This window comes from Pinus tabuliformis, chromosome X (assembly GCF_031772625.1).
Source record: "Pinus tabuliformis cultivar Carrire ecotype Pingquan chromosome X, CPIR1, whole genome shotgun sequence".
In the NCBI taxonomy this organism is placed as follows: Eukaryota; Viridiplantae; Streptophyta; class Pinopsida; order Pinales; family Pinaceae; genus Pinus; species Pinus tabuliformis.
The window spans coordinates 996,776,784-996,798,342 of record NC_142308.1 but is presented as its reverse complement, the minus strand read 5'-3'; the positions used below and the strand labels follow the sequence as shown (position 1 = coordinate 996,798,342).

General features: G+C 39.0%; 1 protein-coding gene across 1 annotated transcript in view; it reads left to right on the top strand.

Annotated features, from left to right (window-relative positions):
• Positions 1-21,370, top strand: part of LOC149143084 (uncharacterized) — a 69,776-nt gene extending 48,406 nt beyond the window's left edge. The window contains exon 6 of the mRNA XM_089453396.1: positions 20,586-21,370. Coding sequence (XP_089309522.1) covers positions 20,586-21,001 — 416 coding nt within the window. The 3' untranslated portion in view covers positions 21,002-21,370. The remainder of the gene's footprint in view (positions 1-20,585) is intronic.
• The last annotated feature ends 189 nt before the right edge of the window (positions 21,371-21,559 follow it).

Below are 21,559 nucleotides of genomic sequence, written 5' to 3'. Positions count from 1 at the left end.
TGAAAGAAAAATCAATAAAATGAAAAAAGGCATATGAAAAAGGGTGGACTAACAAAGGCTGGGGTAACTCATGTACCACTATTGCTCTCTCCTACATTCATACACTCAAGTGTGGGCTTCTCTTATTATAGCTACCCTTGTACTATGGCATGTGGCTTGGAGCCTTCCTTTGATGCCCCACTCCATTCCATCATTATATCACATGCCACCTGCGATTTGATGGGTGTACCATGGACATGTCACCCCTTTTAAATACTGAAGCCACCTAATAAGGTCCTTGGTTATCCTTCTTGTTGAATGTGGAGAGACTTGTACGTTCTAAAGCCCACTGTGGAAGGGCATGCCACTATGAAGTGTTCACCTGGATGCATGATTTGTAAGCTCATTTACTCAATTGCTTGGTTGCACTGGATGGTGAGGGGACACATTGAATCTTATATAAGATTGCAGGTGGGTCTCCATATTGGGTTTGGTCTCCCAATACGGGGGGTCCAAGCCCTCTAGAGGTTCATATTGGCATTTGTAGGGTGAGCATTGAGAGCCATGGGCCTCCACCATAGCAGAGAGCAGATTGCCACTAAATGGGATCCTTTAGTTCCATTTGTTGCTTGCTTGTGTTCCATTTATTTGATGATGACGATGCACATGGACCACCTTGTCCAGTCGGCTACACTCTTGCACCACACACTTATGCTTGCTTGTGTTCCATTTATTTGATGATGATGATGCACCTGGACCACCTTGCCCAGTCGGCTACACTCTTGCACCACACACTTAGCAGCGGATCCAGGGTTCAGATGAGGACGTGTCTCACCATGGGAAATAAGGGAGGGCTTGAATCATTCTTCCAATCCTTACAGATGGGATACATGCTTTTTCGATTCATTTGGAGACCCATGAGGATATTTTGTGCCCCCACAACTACTTGGGGGGCACCACAGGTCATTTGCTTGGATATCAAGGGGCCACCCCCTTTATCACTATGTTTGGAGTTCATTCATTCATCTTGGCGCACATTGGAATCCACTAGGCATCTTCAACAACCCTTCGACCTATTGTATCTATCATTTTTCCCTCTTGAGAGGCTTATTTTTGTATTATGGAGCTATCTTGGTGGGCTTGTCACTGAGTTATGTTATTTTTGCACATTATTTTATTAGTTGGGGCATTATTAGGCCTAATTAGGCAAATCGAACCCTTAGGGAGGATATATATTGATATGATGATCATTCCATTTGATTATCACTTGGATTTGTAACTATCTCTTCTTGATAATTTTGGACTTGCTATTTTGGATGAATTGGAGATCATTTGATGCATTTCGATGTTTGGATAATTCCTATTTGTCTTGGAGCTTCTTTCTTTTGCAAATGTGATGGATGGATATACTTTTTCTGCCATGCAAGTTTCTCTTTTTTGTGAAATTTTCGTTATATGTCCAATGTATGGAACATTGCATCATGATGTTGCTTGTGCTCTAAATTTATGCGAAAATATTGAATCACTTGGGAATCTTGATCTATTGCATGCATTACTCATTTGGTAATAAAAAGTGAATGTTCCTAGGGGCAGGTTGTGAAACCTTGACCCTGAAACTCCATTAACTTGCAAATCGAAGTATAAATTCTTGTTGTGACCTTGAAGTTGCTCCTCTAAGGCATGCGAAGTTGCAGTAGGGCTCCTTGAAGAAGTAAAAATCCTATGTCGAGTGCACTTTGACTCCATTCTCCGCAATAGGCTAGGCACTGGTCTACAAGTCCTTGGTGATCACCTCAACGAAAACCTTTTTCACCTCTTTTTCTCCTTTCGAATCCCTAACCCTAGGGGTATGCTAGGGCATCACACGAAATCCATTGCAACCATCCATTTCAGGAGTGAGTTGCGCTACAACTGCGCTGGGGTGTCCTCTATGCCCTCACAAATTTTGAAGAATTTCTCGTGGCTACATTTGGAATTATTCCAAGCCCTGGCTCCAATTCTATTCTTAACCCTAGGTTTCCTTGGTTAGTGGCTTCATGAAGAGTCATTGCATTAAAAACTCAAGTGAAATTCAATTTCTCTCACTCTTTTCTCCTCCCTTGCTTGGACTAGGTCTTTGTTTGAATTTTCCCCTGAAACCCTAGCCCTCGCTTGGGTCCACTTGGGCTTCTTTGTGGTTCGACATTGTTTTCACTCTTAATTCACAAGGATCATCTTAGAAACCCTATTCTCTTAGGATTCTTAAGTCTAAGGCACCTTATATCAAGGTATATCACTCATCCCTAGGTCTAGGCTTCCTCTAAAGCCTTTTTTGGAGAGCCTTACACCTTGCTTATTGAGCAAGTAAGCTTTATCATCCAAGTCTCTCCTATGAATGGGCTTTTAAAATTACTATCACTCCATTGACATACCATTCATAGTGATTTCCCTAATATTGAGACTCCTCTCATCGTTGGAAGTCTGTAAAGAGTAAGAGACATTGACTGAGGTGACAATGTGTCTTTGTTCCATTGTTGCCCCTTTTGAACCCCTCCTAGGACCCTTGCTAGATTGAGCGGTAACAGTCTCTAAAGAAGGGAAAACCTAAGGGACAACTACTAGACTAAGTGACAACAATGGGATGTTGACCCACTGTCACCTCAGTCAAGGTCCTCTACTCTTTACAAACTTTCATCGATGGGAGGAGTCTCAGTAGGAAGGAAATCACTTATAGTGAATAAAACAATGATTTAGGTACGACATGATTCCACAAAGCCCATTCAAGGAGAGACACAACAATGGATCAATGCTTCAGAGAAGCTAAATGCTCTCCAAGAAAGGCCTAAGAGGAGATCAAGACATAGGGTTTGCGTTTTATGATTATAATAGGTATTCCCAAGATCAAGACTCTGAGTGATGGGATATGACCTCTCAAAGAAGTTCAGTGTAATGTTTTAACACTTCCAAGAGGTTCTTTGCTTCCTTTGAGAGACCTGGGAAAGACTTGCGCTAGACCTAGGGTTTTATGAATAATCGTGGGAAGAAATACTTCCAAGGTAATCACTAGGTCAAGGCAAAGGATTAGAAAGGGTTTCTTATGATTTATTCCAACGAATACTATGTTGATACAACCCTCAAGAAAGTCCCTTAGTCTAGGAGAAACAAGCTAGGGTTTCCCTTATAGGGCATAGCTAGAGCACATGATTTTATGGATGAGGAACTGTGAGAAATAAATTAGAGATCCTCTAGGCAAGACCTTAAGGAAGAGTCTTGTCCTCACAGAATCCAAAAATTCACTCTCTAAATGAATTCACTTGATGCCTTAGCCTAGCTGTCCTAGAAAAGGGGCTTGTTGACCCTGCTGCCTACACCTACCTACAAGTCAGTGAGAAAAGCCTTCAACCCCACAAGGTGTGGTTGGTGGCAGGGAACTCAGAGAAGGGTCTGTCAAACTAATCCCGATTCTCTCTGTTTGAGCTATCTCCTAGGTTAGCTAATGGGGGTGGTCCCTAATGAAAAGTTAAGTTAAAAAATATGTGAGTTTCTAGGAGAATTGTTACAGTTAAATAGATTCTCTTTAAGATTTACAAGCAAAAACTGATATGAACAATAACCATCATAAGATAAGCATGAAATACATAAAAAACCAGTGCCTTCCAAGTATTTGCTCTTTAAGAAATGAAATTGTATTTTGCTTAAAATGAAGCGAAATGCTTTCAAATGGAAAGCCAAAATAATCCTGAAAAGTGAAACAATAATTTGTTAGCACAAGATATTATAAATGCTTTTAAGATGAACAAGTCTACAAATCAAAGCATGGAAACTATATTGCTCAAAAAGATAACATTAGAAATCTACTTGTGAAAATGACATGATAAAAAGAACTCAAATATTAGACCAAGCTGACAACATGCAATTAAGTTTACAACCCCAAAATAATAGTACTTGAAAGCGAAATCAGCCATTCATGACAATATGCAATTAAACCAAAGATAAGCCAATTTCCAAGTACAAGAAAATTAAAACTTATTGCAAAATTTAAAGGGATTACAATGTTTGCATCCAAAGTGCCTCTTGAAATAAGATTTGAATTTGAGACTTTAAAATATCAAGATAGCAATAAATTTTAGAACTTTGCAAACAAAGCAAATGTGATGGAATGTTGTTGTTGGTTTATTTTATTAATTAGTGTTAAGGCAAAGTTACAATTGAACTCTAGTCCTCAGATCTCATCTTCACCCAAATATTTGGATCTCACAATGAGGAGTCAATAGAGAGAGAGGGTCTCTAAACGTCTATTCAACCAACTTAAGTTGGAGGTAAGTTTTAGTGAGGCTTGGGCCCTTCCTATACTAAAATGCCTAGATGAAGTGCAAATTTGTGTGAATTCCTCGAATTAAACTAATGCTTCATGCAAATGCTTCAAAGAGAAATAGTTCGCAAAACTTGAGAAGCTAGAATGTAAATAAGATCATGTGTGTTTGCACCATTAAATGAAAAATAAGCAAGTAAAATGGAATAGATTTATTTAAAGCTACAATTGTTTCAAATAAATGATGGTGCTCCATTAGTTTTCATGACATATAGCATAAATTGACCAAGTGGTGAAGCATATACTTGAAGAAATGATGAAACAATTAAAACTTGCCAAAGTATGAAGTGTTTCCACATAAGATGGGATTTTCTCAAGTTTACAATTTGGAAGCGTATGCATGTGGGAATTTAAATACACAATTATTAAAAATTCGCACGTGGAGTGAAATGTGTTGATTTTGAGCATGCACAATTTGAAATTAAAAGCTAGAAAGTTAAGAAAAACTAGAAGAAAGATTAGGCCACCCACAAAAATCCCTTATCTAAATGAGGAAGGGGGATGCCATGGGAAAAATCCCAAGCTTTCTCCAACAGTTTTTTATTATTTTTTATTAGCACTTAAAGAGAGCAAAAATGCCTCTAAGAGGGCAACCCACAATACGAGAGAGATCTTTACAAAGATGAGACTCTAACAAAGCTAGACTCTCTCCCCAAAAATATAACAACAAAAAACTTGAAGATCGAAAAAACTCTCCAAAAGAGATTCACAAGGCTCAAAAGACCCACGGCCTAGATAAGTTTGTAACTCTCTCCCAAGTGTTTAGGGCTTCCCTAGATATTAGTCTTTGGATAGCGTGAGGGGGTTTGGCATATACACGAGTGAGTAGTTTTCCAAAGCTTCTTCTCAAGCTCCTTGCTGCCAAATTTTCAAGCCTATGCGCTGCAAAACACAAAAAATACTAATTGTCAGTGTGAAATTAGGAAAAAGAAACCAAAACTAAACTTAGAATTTAATTTACAAAGTACTGGCTCAAATAATGAGAGTGAACCCCCATACTTGCCTAGCTTTAGAAATGACCTTTGAATAGGAGATATAACTTTGGAAGAACTAGAATCAAAGACTTATTTTGAATTTTAAATGGATGATCAAGTAGCTATAGAGTAAGAAAACTCCCTTTTGCTCTTCGTTGGATGGAAAACTTGAAGCAAAAAAATGGCTGAGTCTTGGATCGCTGTGACTCTAGGAGTGAGTTGATCTAATTGAGACTTCTCCCACTTTCAAATGGATTTTTGCATACAATACAAAAGATCTTTCCTACACATTGAACACATATTAGTTTGCACAAGATTAGAGCAATATAATGAATACGATAACCAAACATTTTTCTTAAAATGAATTGGCAAGCTTATCTCTAGAATACTACTCTAAATCAATGATATGTGCAAGATAGCTTGCACACATCAATCCAAGCAAAATGACAAGTATAAACTAATATTAATTCAATATGCGAAATAAATCAAACATAATAGTAGTAGTATGAAATGACATCACCTCATAACGCCAAGAGAACACTAGTCAGATAGCCCCATAGTCTTGCTTGTATTAAGAAAGTATGCAAGTACGAAATGACAAAGTTTCCTCAAGCCCAATAGCTCATTACATGATACAATATGAGTGCATATAGCCTTATTATATAGAGAGTTGAGAGAAAATCCCAAGGAAGAATGCACATGAGAACTGAACTTGGAGCAAATCCCAAGGAAAGATAAGTCAAGTTCGATGTGGAGAAGATAGAGACATTAGAGCAAAATCGAATGCCATATGTGCACATCAAGGGAAATCGAATTTCATATATGGCATAGTAAACTCATCCATGAGTGAATCCAAGTATCGTGATAACTCCAGTCAACAAATGCAAACTCGAACTAAGTGATGCCACATATGTAGATGATCCCTAGATAGCTCTGCGTAGGTCCCCAGGAACTGCGTGATTCCTCCATGTGCAACTCGTAGTCTAGCCAAGTGAAACTCGTAATCCTCAAGAGTGGAGTGCTAAGAGTAGAAGAACCTGAGATAACTGTGAGATGAGGCCCCACCTAATCTTTAGTCCAAATATACCATAGAATATTCCTTCAGTGCATGAGCTCCTCTAATAAATTCGATTTTCCACATGTGCAACTGCTGCTTTATCTCTGGGAAATTCGATTTTATGAAATAATGGTGTATTTATGATGCAGTGTGCTTAGTCATCTTCCACATGTCCATTGACTCAACTCTTTGACTTAGGATAATTTCTAAGTTATTTCCACGTCATTCTGTCACATGGAATAATTTATTTCGCTCTTTTTAATTTAATTCTAGCCTAATTAAATGCTACAATTTCCACTAAACTTAGGAAATGTGGGTTTTGAGGGTCCGAAACACAATATTAACCCTTCAAAGTGTGTTATAGTAGAAAGTTGAAGGTGAGAGGTGTAATTTTGATTACTCATACCCCATACAACTTCTTTAGACTACATTTATTACAATTTAAATATAATTTTATTTACAATTTTGACCTGCGGAAAATCTAAAAAATTAAAAAATGACTACCTAGACCTAACCAAATTCCACAATTTTTTTTGTGTGATCTAGTATGGTAATATACATCGACTCTAGACACTAAGATGTGTAAGGGGCTCAACTTTCAAACCATCACCTTGACTTTGGGGTAAAAAGTGAGTGAAAAAACCCAGAAAATTATCTGCTTTTGAAAAAGAAGAGATAATTAACTAGATAAAAAAATACTCCAAGGTGTACTCATTTGCTGATCGAGTACAGACTCAAAACTCATAATTACTAGTATCACTTATTACAATTCCCCGCACGGTGTGGAATTTGGATACAAGAAAGATGATGAGAAGATAGAAGTAGAGTTAAAAAACTCTGTTGACTGCTGATATCTGATGGTACAAGTGCCCTTTGGAGCATCTTTGGGCATGGTGTCTTTCATATAATCATCAGGTGTCATCCTAGTGGTCAAAAGGGCCGAAAATTTGAGGCGAAAATATGGAGAAGAGAAGAGTTGATCACTATGAAATTCCTTGAAAAAGTAACAATTGGAATTTATTCTTCTAATTGATCAATTATGCAGTTTATTTTGTTACGACAAAATATTGAATACATCACACTGCAATTTCGTCACAACAAAAATGTTGCAGAAAATAAAATTAGAAACTGAGAAAATAGAGCACACACACAGAATAAAAATGACATTGTTATTTTTGGACAAATGTCCCCAGAAAAACCCAATATGGGAAAACTGGTGCAACAGATGAGGGTTTTATTATTATTCTTTAACAACAAAAATTCTGAGTACAATTGGATGCAAAACTGGCAATCCTCTCCAAAGAAATCACTGGCAAAACTATTAAGGGAACTTTTCCCTTCTCTACATGCAATCTGACAACAAATTGTGCATTGAAACTGGCCCCAGAATACCTCTGCGTAGGCCCTTGCGCTACCTATGTGCAACCTGTAACTTGCACCACGTGAAACTGCCTTTGAATAAGATGTCCTTGCCTGTTGCTGCCTTTGGAAGCGATTCTCCGACCCTCTGGAAAATTATCCGGGTCCCCGGCAATTGAATCGACCTCTCCTTTAGCTGAATCCAATTGCCTTCTTAAGGCACTGCACAAGCCCCTATGCAGCCTCCCGTGTATTGATTTGGGGCAGCATTAGATGTGCTCTAGGCCTCAAAATTTGCAGGGAGGCTTAGACACATGCATTCTCCAATACTCAAAAATCGTTTTGGGAAATTCCACTCGGAGATAGTTTTATTAAAATAATTAATTATTTTTAATGGGACCCTAAGTCTAAACATAGGAAATTAAAATAATTAAAGGGTATTAATATAAAATGTGGGTGAAACTTCTAGAAGAAGGCGAAGATCAAGTCAATATGATCCTAGCCATTGATTAGGATCTAATCTGGGCCGTTGATTGATCAATGAGAGGATTATGAGAGGAAGCTTGATGGGCACTTGGAGTACACACTGAGAGATCAAAAGATTGAATTTATGAAGTGAGAAGTTCTCAAGAGGAAATTTTGATCGAGTAGATTTCTTGCAGTTGAGGGCTAGGGATAACATCCAGAGAGGGATTTTCTCAGCTGGAGAATCATCAACAAAGAGAGGCAGAGAGTGATCCAGTAGCTCTCACGTAGAGGCCGACGCAGGGCCATGCAGAGGCAACGTAGAGGGTGAGAGAGAGTCCGAAATTTTGCAGCAGAGTCAGTTTCAGAAGCCGAGAGCCAGGGTGTGAGACTGGGAGGCTGAGACCAGTGACTTTGGGCAACAAATCGATCAACTGGTTGGGTGACGTAGTTCCTAGAGGGATTGACACAAGGATTGAGTGAGGACTGCGTAGAGGCATTGTAGGGCATGCCAGCGGCACCTCATCTAGTGACCGAATCAACGGAGATTTTTCTCAGTGATTGTGTGAGGTAATCTCACAAATCTTTTTGCCAGTATTTCTCTCTCTGTAACTGAATAACCCTTGAGGTATTCAGAGATGTATTCAAAATTTTCTACTGCTTAATAATAATAAACCCTCAGATTTGCTGCATCGGTTTTCCCGCATTGCGTTTTTCCAGGGACATTTGCCCAAAAATAACGGTGTTATTGTGTTGTATTTTCTTTCTTTCTCAGTCTCTTGTTTCCGCATATAAATTAATTAAGTGAAGGCTGCAGTATATGTATTTCAATATTTGTTGTAGTAAACTGCAAGTAATTTGTTTAAAGAAAATTATCAATTAGGAGAAATATCATCAGTTGCTGTAGTAGGGATTCTGGTTTAGGAATTTTTACACTGTGGAATAACTCGACCTCCTTTGACTAAATCTTCCGACACTAGAAACCTCCTTCAGAATCTCTACTGCTGCTCCTCTGCCTTTGCTAATGATCTCTAGCTCGAATTCTCTTCCCGGCTGAATCTCTACTCTTTGGGAAATTTGATCTGCCTAGATCACTTACGCACTCGATGCATCTTTGGTGTGTATATCTCCAACCCCATTGACCTGCTCTTATAATTTCTCGTTGGTGAACCAACCATCATTAAATTTTCATCAACCACTTATATCATCTCAAACTCAATTTGTGGGAGTTTCTAGAGCATTCTCACATTTATGAATTAATTTCCTTTAATTAATCGATTTCCCTAAGTTAGACATATGCATTTTTAATTATCGATCAATTAATTTAATTGAGTTGTTTGTGGGTGTTTTCTCTTGAAACCTTTTCTTGGTTTTGGAGATCTTGTGTTTCTTAGCCTCTCTGACCAAAGTTGAGACTAAAACACCTGTCTGATGCTAGAAAAATTAACAATCACCAAGTTTCTTGGACCACTGCCTAATCCTTTCGGCTATTGAGTCTTAGACGATTCAAAATTGGCCAAAATATCCCTCAAGGAGGCTATAGATTGATACCCTAGCAATCAACCTTTAACATTTACCCACTCAAGATTTATGGAGTTTTATGGAAGAAAGACAAAATTTCATTCACTAGGAACATTCATCATTTGCCATACAATGAGTAACATATGCAATTGCCAAGCAAATAACTTTCCAACTACGATTTTCAATAATTAGGGCACAATATCATTACCCTAGTTGCAACAATTCCATACATTAGACATTATTTCCATAAAATATTCAATAAGAAGCACTTACAAGATGACAATATGATATATCCATCCACAAATCATGAGATAGCTCCAAAGAAGATCGAAAATTTCAGCTCCAAATGTCAAAATGCATCAAAGAATCTCCAATAACTTCCAAAGAAAAATTGCGAGTTCTTCTACAAGACCATTTTTTTTTTTTTTCTGGGTAATACTAACTACTTATATATTAATATTTACATCAAATACATTACATTCAGAGATGCTGGTTACCCATGGCCAGAGAATTCTCCATGGGTGACAGAGACCAAAACATGAAATTGCCACGCAGGGCAGAGTGAACCAGAGAAACAAAAGACATGACACTGAGTACTGTTTGATTTTCACTATGATTACCCACGCAGGGGCATCCTGAAGCATATTCATAACCCGAGACACACTGTGAGATGAGCCAGTTCAGCATGGCATTAACAAAAAACCAACAGCCAAGCTGTGACAAGAGACAGGCTGCTACAAAATACCAAAATTGACATATGCTGGACAGACTTCGTCGCGCCTGCTGCGTCCGAGAAGACCACACGCAGGACTTACTACCAAGACACTTGACTAAGACAACAAAGACACTAAATTGATAGTTAACCAAACTCCAGAAACTGATATAAAAGGACCCGACCTGAGATAAGAAGACAGAAGCTTGAAAATGATGCTGAGCGCTAATCCTCGGTCTCTTCCTCCATGCTTCTGCTGCCTCCTTCATCTTCAGACGCACTTTCTTCCATAACCAGTGGACTTTGCGCCGGAGATTGCTGAGCATGGCTTCGAAGGTGAGGGTGAGGCTGAAGACATGCCTCTCCAGAAGGGCCTGCCGCCGAGTGCATCTCTCCCAACAGAGCCTTGCCCTTACCTTTCTCGGAGCATGCCTTCGAAATTGTCTGCTCCTCCAGTGGGAATTTTCCTTTCTCCTGTACTGAGTCGTCCTCCGCCAAGACCAACGAAGACCCTTCATCATCCTCAGCGGGGATTTTGGTAAAGAGCACAGAAATATGTGCATTAACCCCCTCATGGGCTTCCGAGCTGCCCAGCGTAAAGATAGCCGAACCAAAAGCTGGAAGCCGGGGTTGTCTCTCGATTGAACTCCCCACTTCCATGAATTGATTTGCAGAAATTGGGTTTGTTCCCACTCTGCGATAACAATATACAAAACAGCAATGGTGATGGAGGTCTGCAGCGGGTGGGCGGGGGAATTGTCCGCTCCCAGAACCTCTCCGACACGGCATTCGCTCACGCACCATCCTAATCTCCCACCCCTCAAACTTAACTCCAACACAGCACAACTGTATGCAGTATTTCGCTTTCTCTTGCCGTCTTCTTGTTTCAGCCAGACGGAGCTCCAAAGAGCAAGAACACAGGTCGAAATACACAGGGGGAGAACTGTCCTCACCCCAGCTCTCCGCCACCCGTATGAAACAGGAACAATGAACGCTCCCTGAACCATACTGAGCTTCATATGCCAACGAACCATTGCATTTATCCACATATCCAATCTTTGAGAAGTGTTCCTCATTTAATGCCTTTCGCAGGCCTGCCTTAATCCCCAGCTGCGCCATTAAGGCTGCTTTGAAGCTGCACGCCTGAGCCAAGAATTCGACGGCTTGGTTCATTAAGAACCCCATCCTCTCCTTCACGTGGCGCCGCGTGCTCGTCAGGTGGCATCACACCGTTATCCATTGAGACACCCGCATCCGGGGTCTTCTACAAGACCATTGCAACAACTGAGGGTTTGTATTATTAAGCAGTAGTAATTCTGAGTACAATTCGTTGGATGCCCAACTGGCTATCCGATATAGAGAAAAACTGGACAAACCAAGTATTGAGATGCTCTCACCCTGTCACTAGAAGAATCTGACCTTGATCTCACTGGAAAGAGGCTCTTCGTCCCTTCTGTGTCAACCTTTGCGCAGAATTGCGTTATCCTTACGCAGTCTATGCGTCACCTCTGCTAGAGACTGTGCTGCTCTTCCTTCTGATCCTCTGCTGCCCAAAACCTTCGATTTCCAGCCTCCCGGTCTCACACCCCGACTCCCAGTTTCTGAAACTTGATTTCCTCAGCAGTGAATTCAATCTCCCTCTAGGCTCTGTGCTGCCACTGCGTTAGCACTGCGTGGGCCAGCGTCAACCTCTCTCTGGACGTCGTTCTGTCCTCTTTGCCTTGTACTCTTTGGCCCAGGAAAATACTCCTCACTAGATACTATCCATGCCCCTCTCTATAAAAGATCACTGAAAATCTCTTCGACAGTTGCTCTGCTTCAGAAAATTGAACTTCTGATCTCTCCTCTGTGTGTCCTCCAAGTGTCCATCAAGCCTTCTCTTATAATCCTCTCGTTGACCAATCAACGACCCAAATTAGATTCTAATCAATGGCTAGGATCATATTGACTTGATCTCCGCCTTCTTCTAGAAGTTTCACCCAATTTAGATTAATACCCTTTAATGATTTTTAATTTTCTGAGTTTAGACTTAGGGTCCCATTAAAAATAATTAATTATTTTAATAAAACTGTCTCTGGGTGGAATTTCCCAAAACGATTTATGGGTATTGGAGAATACATGTGTCTAAGCCTCCCTACAAAATTTGAGACTTAGAGCACATCTGATGCTACCAGAATCAACGGCAGGAAGAGCAAGAAGGCAAGCGAAGGTCTCTTAGGGTTTCCTATTAACCCTAAGACTCAAATCGAGGCAAGCGAGGTCAAGGGAAGAGAAACAAGAGGGAGATTGAAGTCTCCTAGTGAAGCAGCAACAATTGCAGCAGTTATTGGGGAAAATTTTCGGATTTACTGGGGAGGTCGAATATATTGCAGTAGGAGGTCTGAGTCTAGGTCATGGTATTGATCAATTGAAAGATCTAAAAGATAAGAAGAGATTTTATGGGTTTTCTCCTCAAGAGGAGGGGTTTTTGCCTTGGTTTGGAGCCTACATACTGTGTCATTGTTCTTACTGTTTTGGTAGTTGTTTGATGTATTGCATATTGAACTAACAAAGATAAAAGCTAATAAGTAGAAAGCTAACACAAGCAGTGATCAAGTTAAGAGAATTAACACATACAGTGCCCTACTGAATTCTCAACACCCTGTTGGAGTGGGTAAATCTGCTTACAACTATTGTTGCTCTGCTAGGAAAATTCGAACTTCTGGGCTAGAAGTCCCCCGAGAAAAGAATTCCCTCAGTGTGTGCTCTTCCTTCCTCCTGACGCTATTTTGCATTAGCAAATTGCTGCAAAATAACTGCGTCCCAGTTGAAGATCTGCTCTGTAAGGAAAAAATTCTGCGTCTCCCTCTGCCTCTGGTAACCTCTGATCTGGAAAATCTATTCTCTGTCGGTTCTCTCAGAGAGATAAATTTTCCTCAGAAACTGACCTTCCTGGTCCAAGGGATTGCGCTGACTCTGAGGGTTTCGAACAATTGCCTACGCAGAAATTTGAACCTCCTCCTCTTCTGCTATTGAGCTCTCTGACTTCTATTTGTGCTCTGATACCATGAAAAAAGTTGGAAACCCCAAATCCTACTGCAACAATTGATAATATTTCTTCTTTTGTTAAATTAACTGAACAAATTATTTGCAGTTTTCTATGACAAATATTGAAACATATACATTGCGGCCTTCACAAAATAAATACTGCGGAATAAAAATAATGCTGGAAGAATAGAATCACACACACATAAATAACAATTATTTTTTGACCAATGTCCCTGGAAATACCCAACTTGGGAAAACCGGTGCAACAATTGAGGGTTTTATTATTATGCAGTAGTAAATCTGAATACAAATCTATGGAAGCTCAAATCTAGCTTTCCATACAGAGAAATAACTCATAGGAGATCTAGTGAGAAAAATCTCACTCCCACCGGTGATCTAACACTGACCTTGGCTCAAGATGAGCTGTCTCTTGCGGTCTCTGCCTCAGCCTACGCAGATCTGCGTCACCCAGCTTGGACCATCGTCTCTCTCGCTAACTGATCAATTTCTATCTGGAAAATCGATCCTTCTGGCCTCCGGGCTCTCACTCCGGCTTTTGACTTTGAATTTCAACTTCTCAGCAAAATACGAATCTCCCTTTGAAGCTCTGCGCTGCCTCTCTGCTCTGCGTTGCCTTTCTGTATCACTCATTGCCTCTCTGCTATGCACTCACCAGACTGGAGAAACTTCCTTCCAGTCTTACTATCCTTGCCCCTCTCTCACTACTTCGACTTTACTGAATCACCTCCGGCAACTTACAACCGCTACTTTGGAAATCGATTTCCTAGCAATATTGAATTTCTGGTGGTTCCAAGTGTGTTCTCCAACCCCCATAGAATTTCTTTTTATAATCTCTCGTTGAGACATCAACGACCAAGATTAAAACATAATCGATGGCTAAGATTAACTAGAACTCGATCCATGTCTTTTTCTAGAAGATTCTCACCACGACTTAATTAATACCCTTTAATTAATCAGCTTTCTTAAGTTTAGACTTAGGCACCATTAAAAAAAAGATTAATTATTTTAATTAAGTCGTCTCTAGGTGAAATTTCCAGAAACAATTTCTGAGTTTTGGAGAATACATGTATTCTAGCCTCTCCACCAAATTTCGTGGCTAGAACACATCCGATGCTACAAAAATTAACAACAAAATGTCACATAAATTTGACCACAACTTGAATTGCAATGCATCTACCCTGTAAAAAAAATTTCCGATTTTTTGAAATTCTCCTTCAGCTGCCTACAATCTGTGCTTCAAATTTACAGTCTAGAACAATCACTGTTAAAATTGGCAACTAGGGCCAAACTCCATGTGGGTCATCTTATTTATGGCAGCTGATATTTTACTTCAATCCCTCTCATCGAGAGGTGTAGGATTGATCTAAAGGTCATCTGATTCCGATAAGTATTCATGGAGTTATGAATTTATTTGTGTTATAAGACAATTCGTCAAGGTCGGCCAGCAACCAAATAAACCCCAAATATGCTCAACGTTTTAGTATAAATAGAGGTGGCCTTCAAGTCATTTCAACACACACTTGGGATCTCTTCCTCTCTCTACTTGTCTTTGGGTTTTAGTAGGAGGAGAGATCCTAAGGGATAATGTTGCCCTGATCTAGAGGGCAGAAAGCTGGAACTGCCAGAGAAGCCAGAAAAGCCGGAACTGCTGGAAAAGCCTTAAAAGCTGGAACTACCAGAAAGTCGGAACTGCCGGAAAATCCGGAATTGCCGGAAAAGCTGGAACTACTGGAAAAGCCAGAACTACCGGAACTACTGGAAAAGCCAGAACTACCGGAACTACTGGAAAAGCCAGAACTGCCAGAAAAGCCGGAAAAGCCAGAAAAGCCAGAAAAGCCGGAAAAGCCAGAACTGTCGGAAAAGCCGGAACTACTGGAAAGGTCGGAACTGCCGGAAAAGCCGGAACTGCCGGAAAAACCGGAATTGCGGGGAACTGCCGGAAGCCACTGGAATTGCCGAAAGTATCGGGAATAGCCGGAACTGCGAGAATTGCCGGAGCAACCGGAGCATCTGTCTCCAAAGGAGAGCAACATGCAAGGGATAGCTAACTAACATTGGGACAATTGTATGGTACTTAACAGCAAATACACCAAGCATGCAATGTTACAACTAGCATGCAAGGGACAACTAGCATGCAACAACAAGCATGCTAGGGACAACAAGCAATGAAGGGACAACAAGCAAGCAAGGTGCAGCCAACACATAGGTCAGGATGGCAACATGGTGCAGCAATGGCACATAATGCAGTACAGTGATGGGTATAGTCATGATTAATGAAGAGTGATGAGATTCAACGTAGTGATGATGGGTGTAGCATGGTGCAGCACGGTGAGGTGCAGCATGATGACGAAATGCAGCACAACGATAGGTGAAGGAGTCACCTTGGAGAATCAGTTGAAGCAGCATGTCTTCAACTGATCTCATGTATCATCTTCTTAGAGATGATCTATGCTCTTATCTAGATAAGTCAAAATTGTTGACTTCTGTTGTAAACGTACTATCTCTCTCTCTCTCTCCGCTGAACTATTGAAGAACATATAAGAAGAATTGATCAAGGGTTTCCCCACATTGGGGTTTGTCCTTGGCTAGCGCCACATCTTGTGTCCTCTTGTCTTGGCTTGTCTTCTGCGATTTATATTTATGTTCTATCTGCAGTTTACTTTAATGCTGATGTGATCGCTAATCTGGAAAAGATATTGAGTTAACTATGAAAATTGAAATAAATTGCTTTAGCATAGAACATACCTAAAATTAACAATAACCAATAAAAATGTTCATGGTCTCTGTTCTCTCTGAATTTTCTTTCTCAATTGTGATTCTTGACCTTGTCAAATATATTTTAATGCTCGATTGATACCCTTTCAAATTGCTTATACTATTCAGTAATATTAAAGAAGCTCCAATACCTCAGGAAAATAACATCCCATTATCAAGTGAGGAATATTATTCTCATGATCTTTATATAGCATGCACATATTTGGTCCCTGTTTTGCCTTATTTTCTGTGGAATTTCAGGATTTGATTCTTATTACCAACACTTTGTTTGTGTATGACCCAAATATAACCACTGCCATTTCTCGACGGAATTGATTCGCTTTGCTCAATAAGAAAATCTGATGCCGATTGTGCAATTGGCTTCCCTTTTGGTGTATTAAGATTGATGCCCACAAGGCCATTTGTAATCTACAAAACCATTGGTTCCATGCTCTTCAGATTACAATTGCATGTAATTCGTAAGAGTTCCTTCAATCCTCCATCTCGATCCACAGGCATTGCATAGTGCTAACTTCTCTGTTGACTCATTACACCAAGATGGAGTAGCTGTTACAAGCATAAAAGCAATTTCTCCAATTTGAAAACCCTCACTATCCTTTCTTCACAATCTGTTGCCAAATTTCAACCATCTGACATGAAACAAAGCCACATGTCTGCAATTACTGTCTCCCTTCAGCATGTTCAAATCTAGGGAGTGATTGTATTGCTCCTTGTCAAGAAAGGAGGTTACATTGTTTCCTAAAACCTTCATCATCGATGGTACCTTTGGTATATCACATGAAAACACAAAACCACAGGTTGTTTGCAGGGAGGGTATATAGTGGTAACTGGTTTATAGCAAGGGGGGAGCGCAATTAACTGGAGCATGCCACGTATGAAAAATTGTTTGGTCAAAACAACTAATTTCGGAACCCACCTCTTAAAATTCAAACAGCCTAGGGGTGCCACAATTTAACTCCATCCGTTGATCTTTAACCTCCAACACCCCCATTGAAAGTCACAGGTACTTTATCCTGTATTCCTCCACTGTCTTGGATGAATGGCACCTGTCTGGATTTGGGTATATGGATATTCAATTCTTTGTGATCAAAACTCCTTCATTCAAGAACCACATGATGATTTTCTTTGAATGCACTGTCATGGTTGTCATTAGACTTGAATAAATCTTCCCACCATATTTATAAAGTACTATATTGCATGCCTTCATAACCATAGATCAAAAGCAAAACCTTTTGACAATAATCCTTGACGTTGGATGTTTTTCTGTTTGGCATAAGAAACATATCCCACATCGATGAGTGAAGGAGTTTAATGCTCTTTATATACGTCAATACTTTGATATTTCAACGAAGCGTTGTGCAAATACGTGCTCCTCCATTGTCTCGTGGCTTGACACTTGATGTTGTGTGCTGGCCTTGTAAACTTGGCTGCTGAACTGTTTGGTGGACTTTGACCTTGGTGAACTGTGTAGCATGAAAAATAATATTAGAATTTGGGCCCCCAAGCTCAACTTAACTTTTTAAATAAAAGTTTAAATAAATTAAATAAATAATTTTATAAAAACATATGTAATATATGTTTTTATAAAATTAAATTTATCTAATTTCAAAACTATTACTAAAAATGGCCCAGAAAAATATATAAGAATCATTTTTCCATTTCAATTTGCATATGCCCGAGAATTTAGGTAAGAAGCAGATTGGCAAAAATTCAAAAGAAATTTGCAGCCTTCTTTGGGACAAGAAATAGCTACAACACCCATAAATTAAAAATTATCCCTACTTTTCACTCAAATGACAGCAACAAAAATATTGAATTTAGGAAAAGCAGCAGCAAGAGAAATGGATGGGAAACACCTCAGTCAAAGCTCTTCTCCATGGGAAAATTGGTCTTTTATATGAAGCCTTTTGCAGCAGATTTTTAGATGAATTTCCACCAATAAGAACAACAACAATGCGGATGGAAATGAAGAACCTTACATGCAAAACAACCCTTAAAACTGTATTTCCTTCACAAGATCGTCAAATCTAGCCCAAGAGTATTCTTGTCAAACTTTCAACAACCCTTTTGTTGAAATTTTAACACCAGATCTGATTTTATTTTTTCTCGCAATTATTTTATCACCCAGAAAATAATCTATGCTGGAATTAATCTGAAGCTGTGAAAATAAATACACTGGTGTTCTCAACTTCAGAAATAAAATTTGCAGCTGAAAATTAAATAAGAAATCACCACAAGACAGCAGAAATTCTGCGCAATAAATCTCCCTTCACTTTCTATTAAATATGGAAAATTTTAGGGCCTAGATCCACAGAGAAATTACACAGAAAATACAGCAATATTAGAACCTGGAAGTGGCCCACTAATTTTCGGCCCATGAAATCGGCTGCTCTGCGAGATGATTCAGCCTTGGCAAATTGTGGCTTCCACTTATACTTAATTTGGCCTCCCTGTATGGTTGCATTCTGTAAGAATTTCAGCGCCCCTTTTCTGAAGTTTCGACCTCTTTGTGGATGAGGCCAGGTGGAGCTTCAGGGCGACTTTCACAGAACAGATACCCCCCTGTTGCAACTACATAGTCACAGGTCTCTTAGTTGTTAAGCTGATCTTTTAAGGATTTGTGCACCCTCTCTGAGAAAACTCAATCCCATAACACGTGCAAAATCCTGCATCTGCAATAGATTAACTGTTAGTTTGAAGGTCTTTAACACAAACTGCAGATTATTTCTGCACAAAGTTCTAGACAATTTATTTGTGAAAAATGTTTGGGAAACTCTATATTGGTTATTTTACTACTGTTATTTTTAAACTTTTGAAGGTTATATTTATTTGGTTTCTTTTTTGGACCTTATGTTGCACAAACAGTGAATTGGATTAAGATCAATGAATAAGGGAAAATTTTTAATCTATGACATGATGCTAAGTTGCTGTTTATTTTATTAATCTTGAGTGCATGAGATATCTTTAAAATTGCAAATTCAACTGCACCATGAGATTCTTGTATTACAAATTCCCATTTCTCACTGTTTCCCATGTACAGAGATTTTTGAGAAGATACATGCATATCTGGGAACTTCCCATATTGATATACTTATTTTCACGTACCTTTTAGACAAGTTGATTGACAGGTCAGAAAGGACCCTAAATGCTCATTCGGAGCATTAGGAAAATGTAGAAATTTCCTTCCTTTCTTAGTTTTGGGGCATGAAAATTCTCTAGAAAATTTCCCTTGAATTATACGTGTGGTCCATCCTTGTAATAGATTTCTTTAGAGACACAAGGGCCAATTTTTTATAATATTTAAATAATACATCCATTGCAAGTTGAAAGTTAGTAGATAAATCAGCAATTCCTGCCTGGCTTGTCACTGGAGGAAAAATCAAGATCAAGGTAACAGATTCACTAGGGAAATGTGCCTAGAAACCAGCATAGATCCATATTTAAGATGGATCTATGCTGGTTTCTAGGCAAATTTCCAATTTCTTCACGTGCAATTTTTTTATGAGTGGACATTATTTAAATATTTTGTATAGTTATTTATTTATTATTATTATTATTATAATTTTTGTTTTGTTTTGTTTAAATTTTAATTTTTTTTGTTTGGGCCGACATGAGCAAAATTTCAACTTTAATGACGGACGGATAGTGTTACACATCATATTGGGCTGTAGAATGATCTTCTTGGCTCAATCAATTTTGTTTTGGGAAACTCTAAATTTGTTGAGAGTTCAAGAAGGCAATTTCACTATTAGGAGAAGCTCTAAAAGTGAATTTTGCTAGAGAAAACACATATTTCAGCTTATATTTAAGAGATACAATTGAAATGCTCTTGGGCATTTTTCCTTGAACAAACTTGGAGCAAATATATTATCATAATGTGCAAGCGTACTTTCTGGTATTATTTGAACCTAAAATGCATTTTTGCATATTGGTCTGTATTTTTAATCTGTTGTATCTCTTATATTTCTTCTTTTTAGTGACTACAGAAATTGTTACATGTTAAGGGTGCGTTTCATTAATATTTTGCGTAACCTTTTAAACATTCCATTGACTTGTGAGAAGAGAAACTTGGGTTTATTTTCATCTCATGAATCTTGCAAGATGCACTATAGCATCTGCTATGGAGTATTTCCATTAATTGGTAGGCTACACATGAACTTAGAAGATTTGTATTTTCCTGATTTTTGACGTGGATTTCTGTGCAAGAGAGTACCTTTTCTACTCCCTAGACTTTCATATTGATTCATATTTTCTCGAAAATTTCATGGTTTTCTGTGAGAGTGGTTACTCATGACCATACAAATTGTGCAACAGAAGGTATGTAATGTATTGCTCTTTGTGCAGGAGATAATGTCAATGCTGATGCTCCAAGAGGATATCTGTCAAGAAGTATGACATTGGAAGAAGCAACAGATACTGTCTTATTCTGCAGCTCAATTGTGCACGACCTTGTGTATAAGGTTGTAACTACAGAAGCACAGAAGGAAACTATTCTTGCCACTCCTATCCCTACCGTGACAAGATCGGGACTGTCCCACATGGAGTGTAGGAAGGTCTGCAGGGAGGCTCCTGTTCGACGCACATTAAGATACCAAACAATCAAATCAAGGCAAACCATGGCACATCTGCATACCCCAGCTAATAGAGTAGAAACTACCGTAGAAAATCAACAACCCGTGATGCATGTGAAGATTGGAGAGAGGAATCGGTCTACAAGGCCAAAGAAGGAAAACCCAAAATGCTGCTGCACTGTACTGTGAGTGTTGTATTTCTATTCAGCCTTGCGATTCTTCTACGCGGTCCTCCAGTCTTCTTGCATCCCTGCTCAGGAATGCAGAAAGAATAACGGACAACTCATTCAATGCCCCAGGAAAGGTTTGAGGTTAAGTCATGAGGTGATTCCAGATCATTATGTTTTTGTATATAGGTTTTGAAATATAGTCCAAGTTGGGCAGAATATGAATGGACATGTGAGTCAATTAGCTAAGATCCAATGATTTTGGAATTTAGTGTAACTTGTGAGTTTAATCATTGTAAAGCTATTACTGTACACTGATTATATGCCTTGATTTTGGAGTTAAATGTATAATACATCTTCAGGAGTTAGAAAAAGAACTTTACTGGTAATAGATCGATACTAGGATGTGCTAAGCCGTTTGATGTCCATGAAGTTTCAGAATAAAGTTTGATAACCCTAACTTGTTTCCCTGTTGCAATTAGGAGAACTGAATAATATCTTGGTCCAAAATTCTGATATTCCCATAAATATCCGATCTCTTTTTCCAATATTCCAATTTCAGATATTTTTGAAACCACTA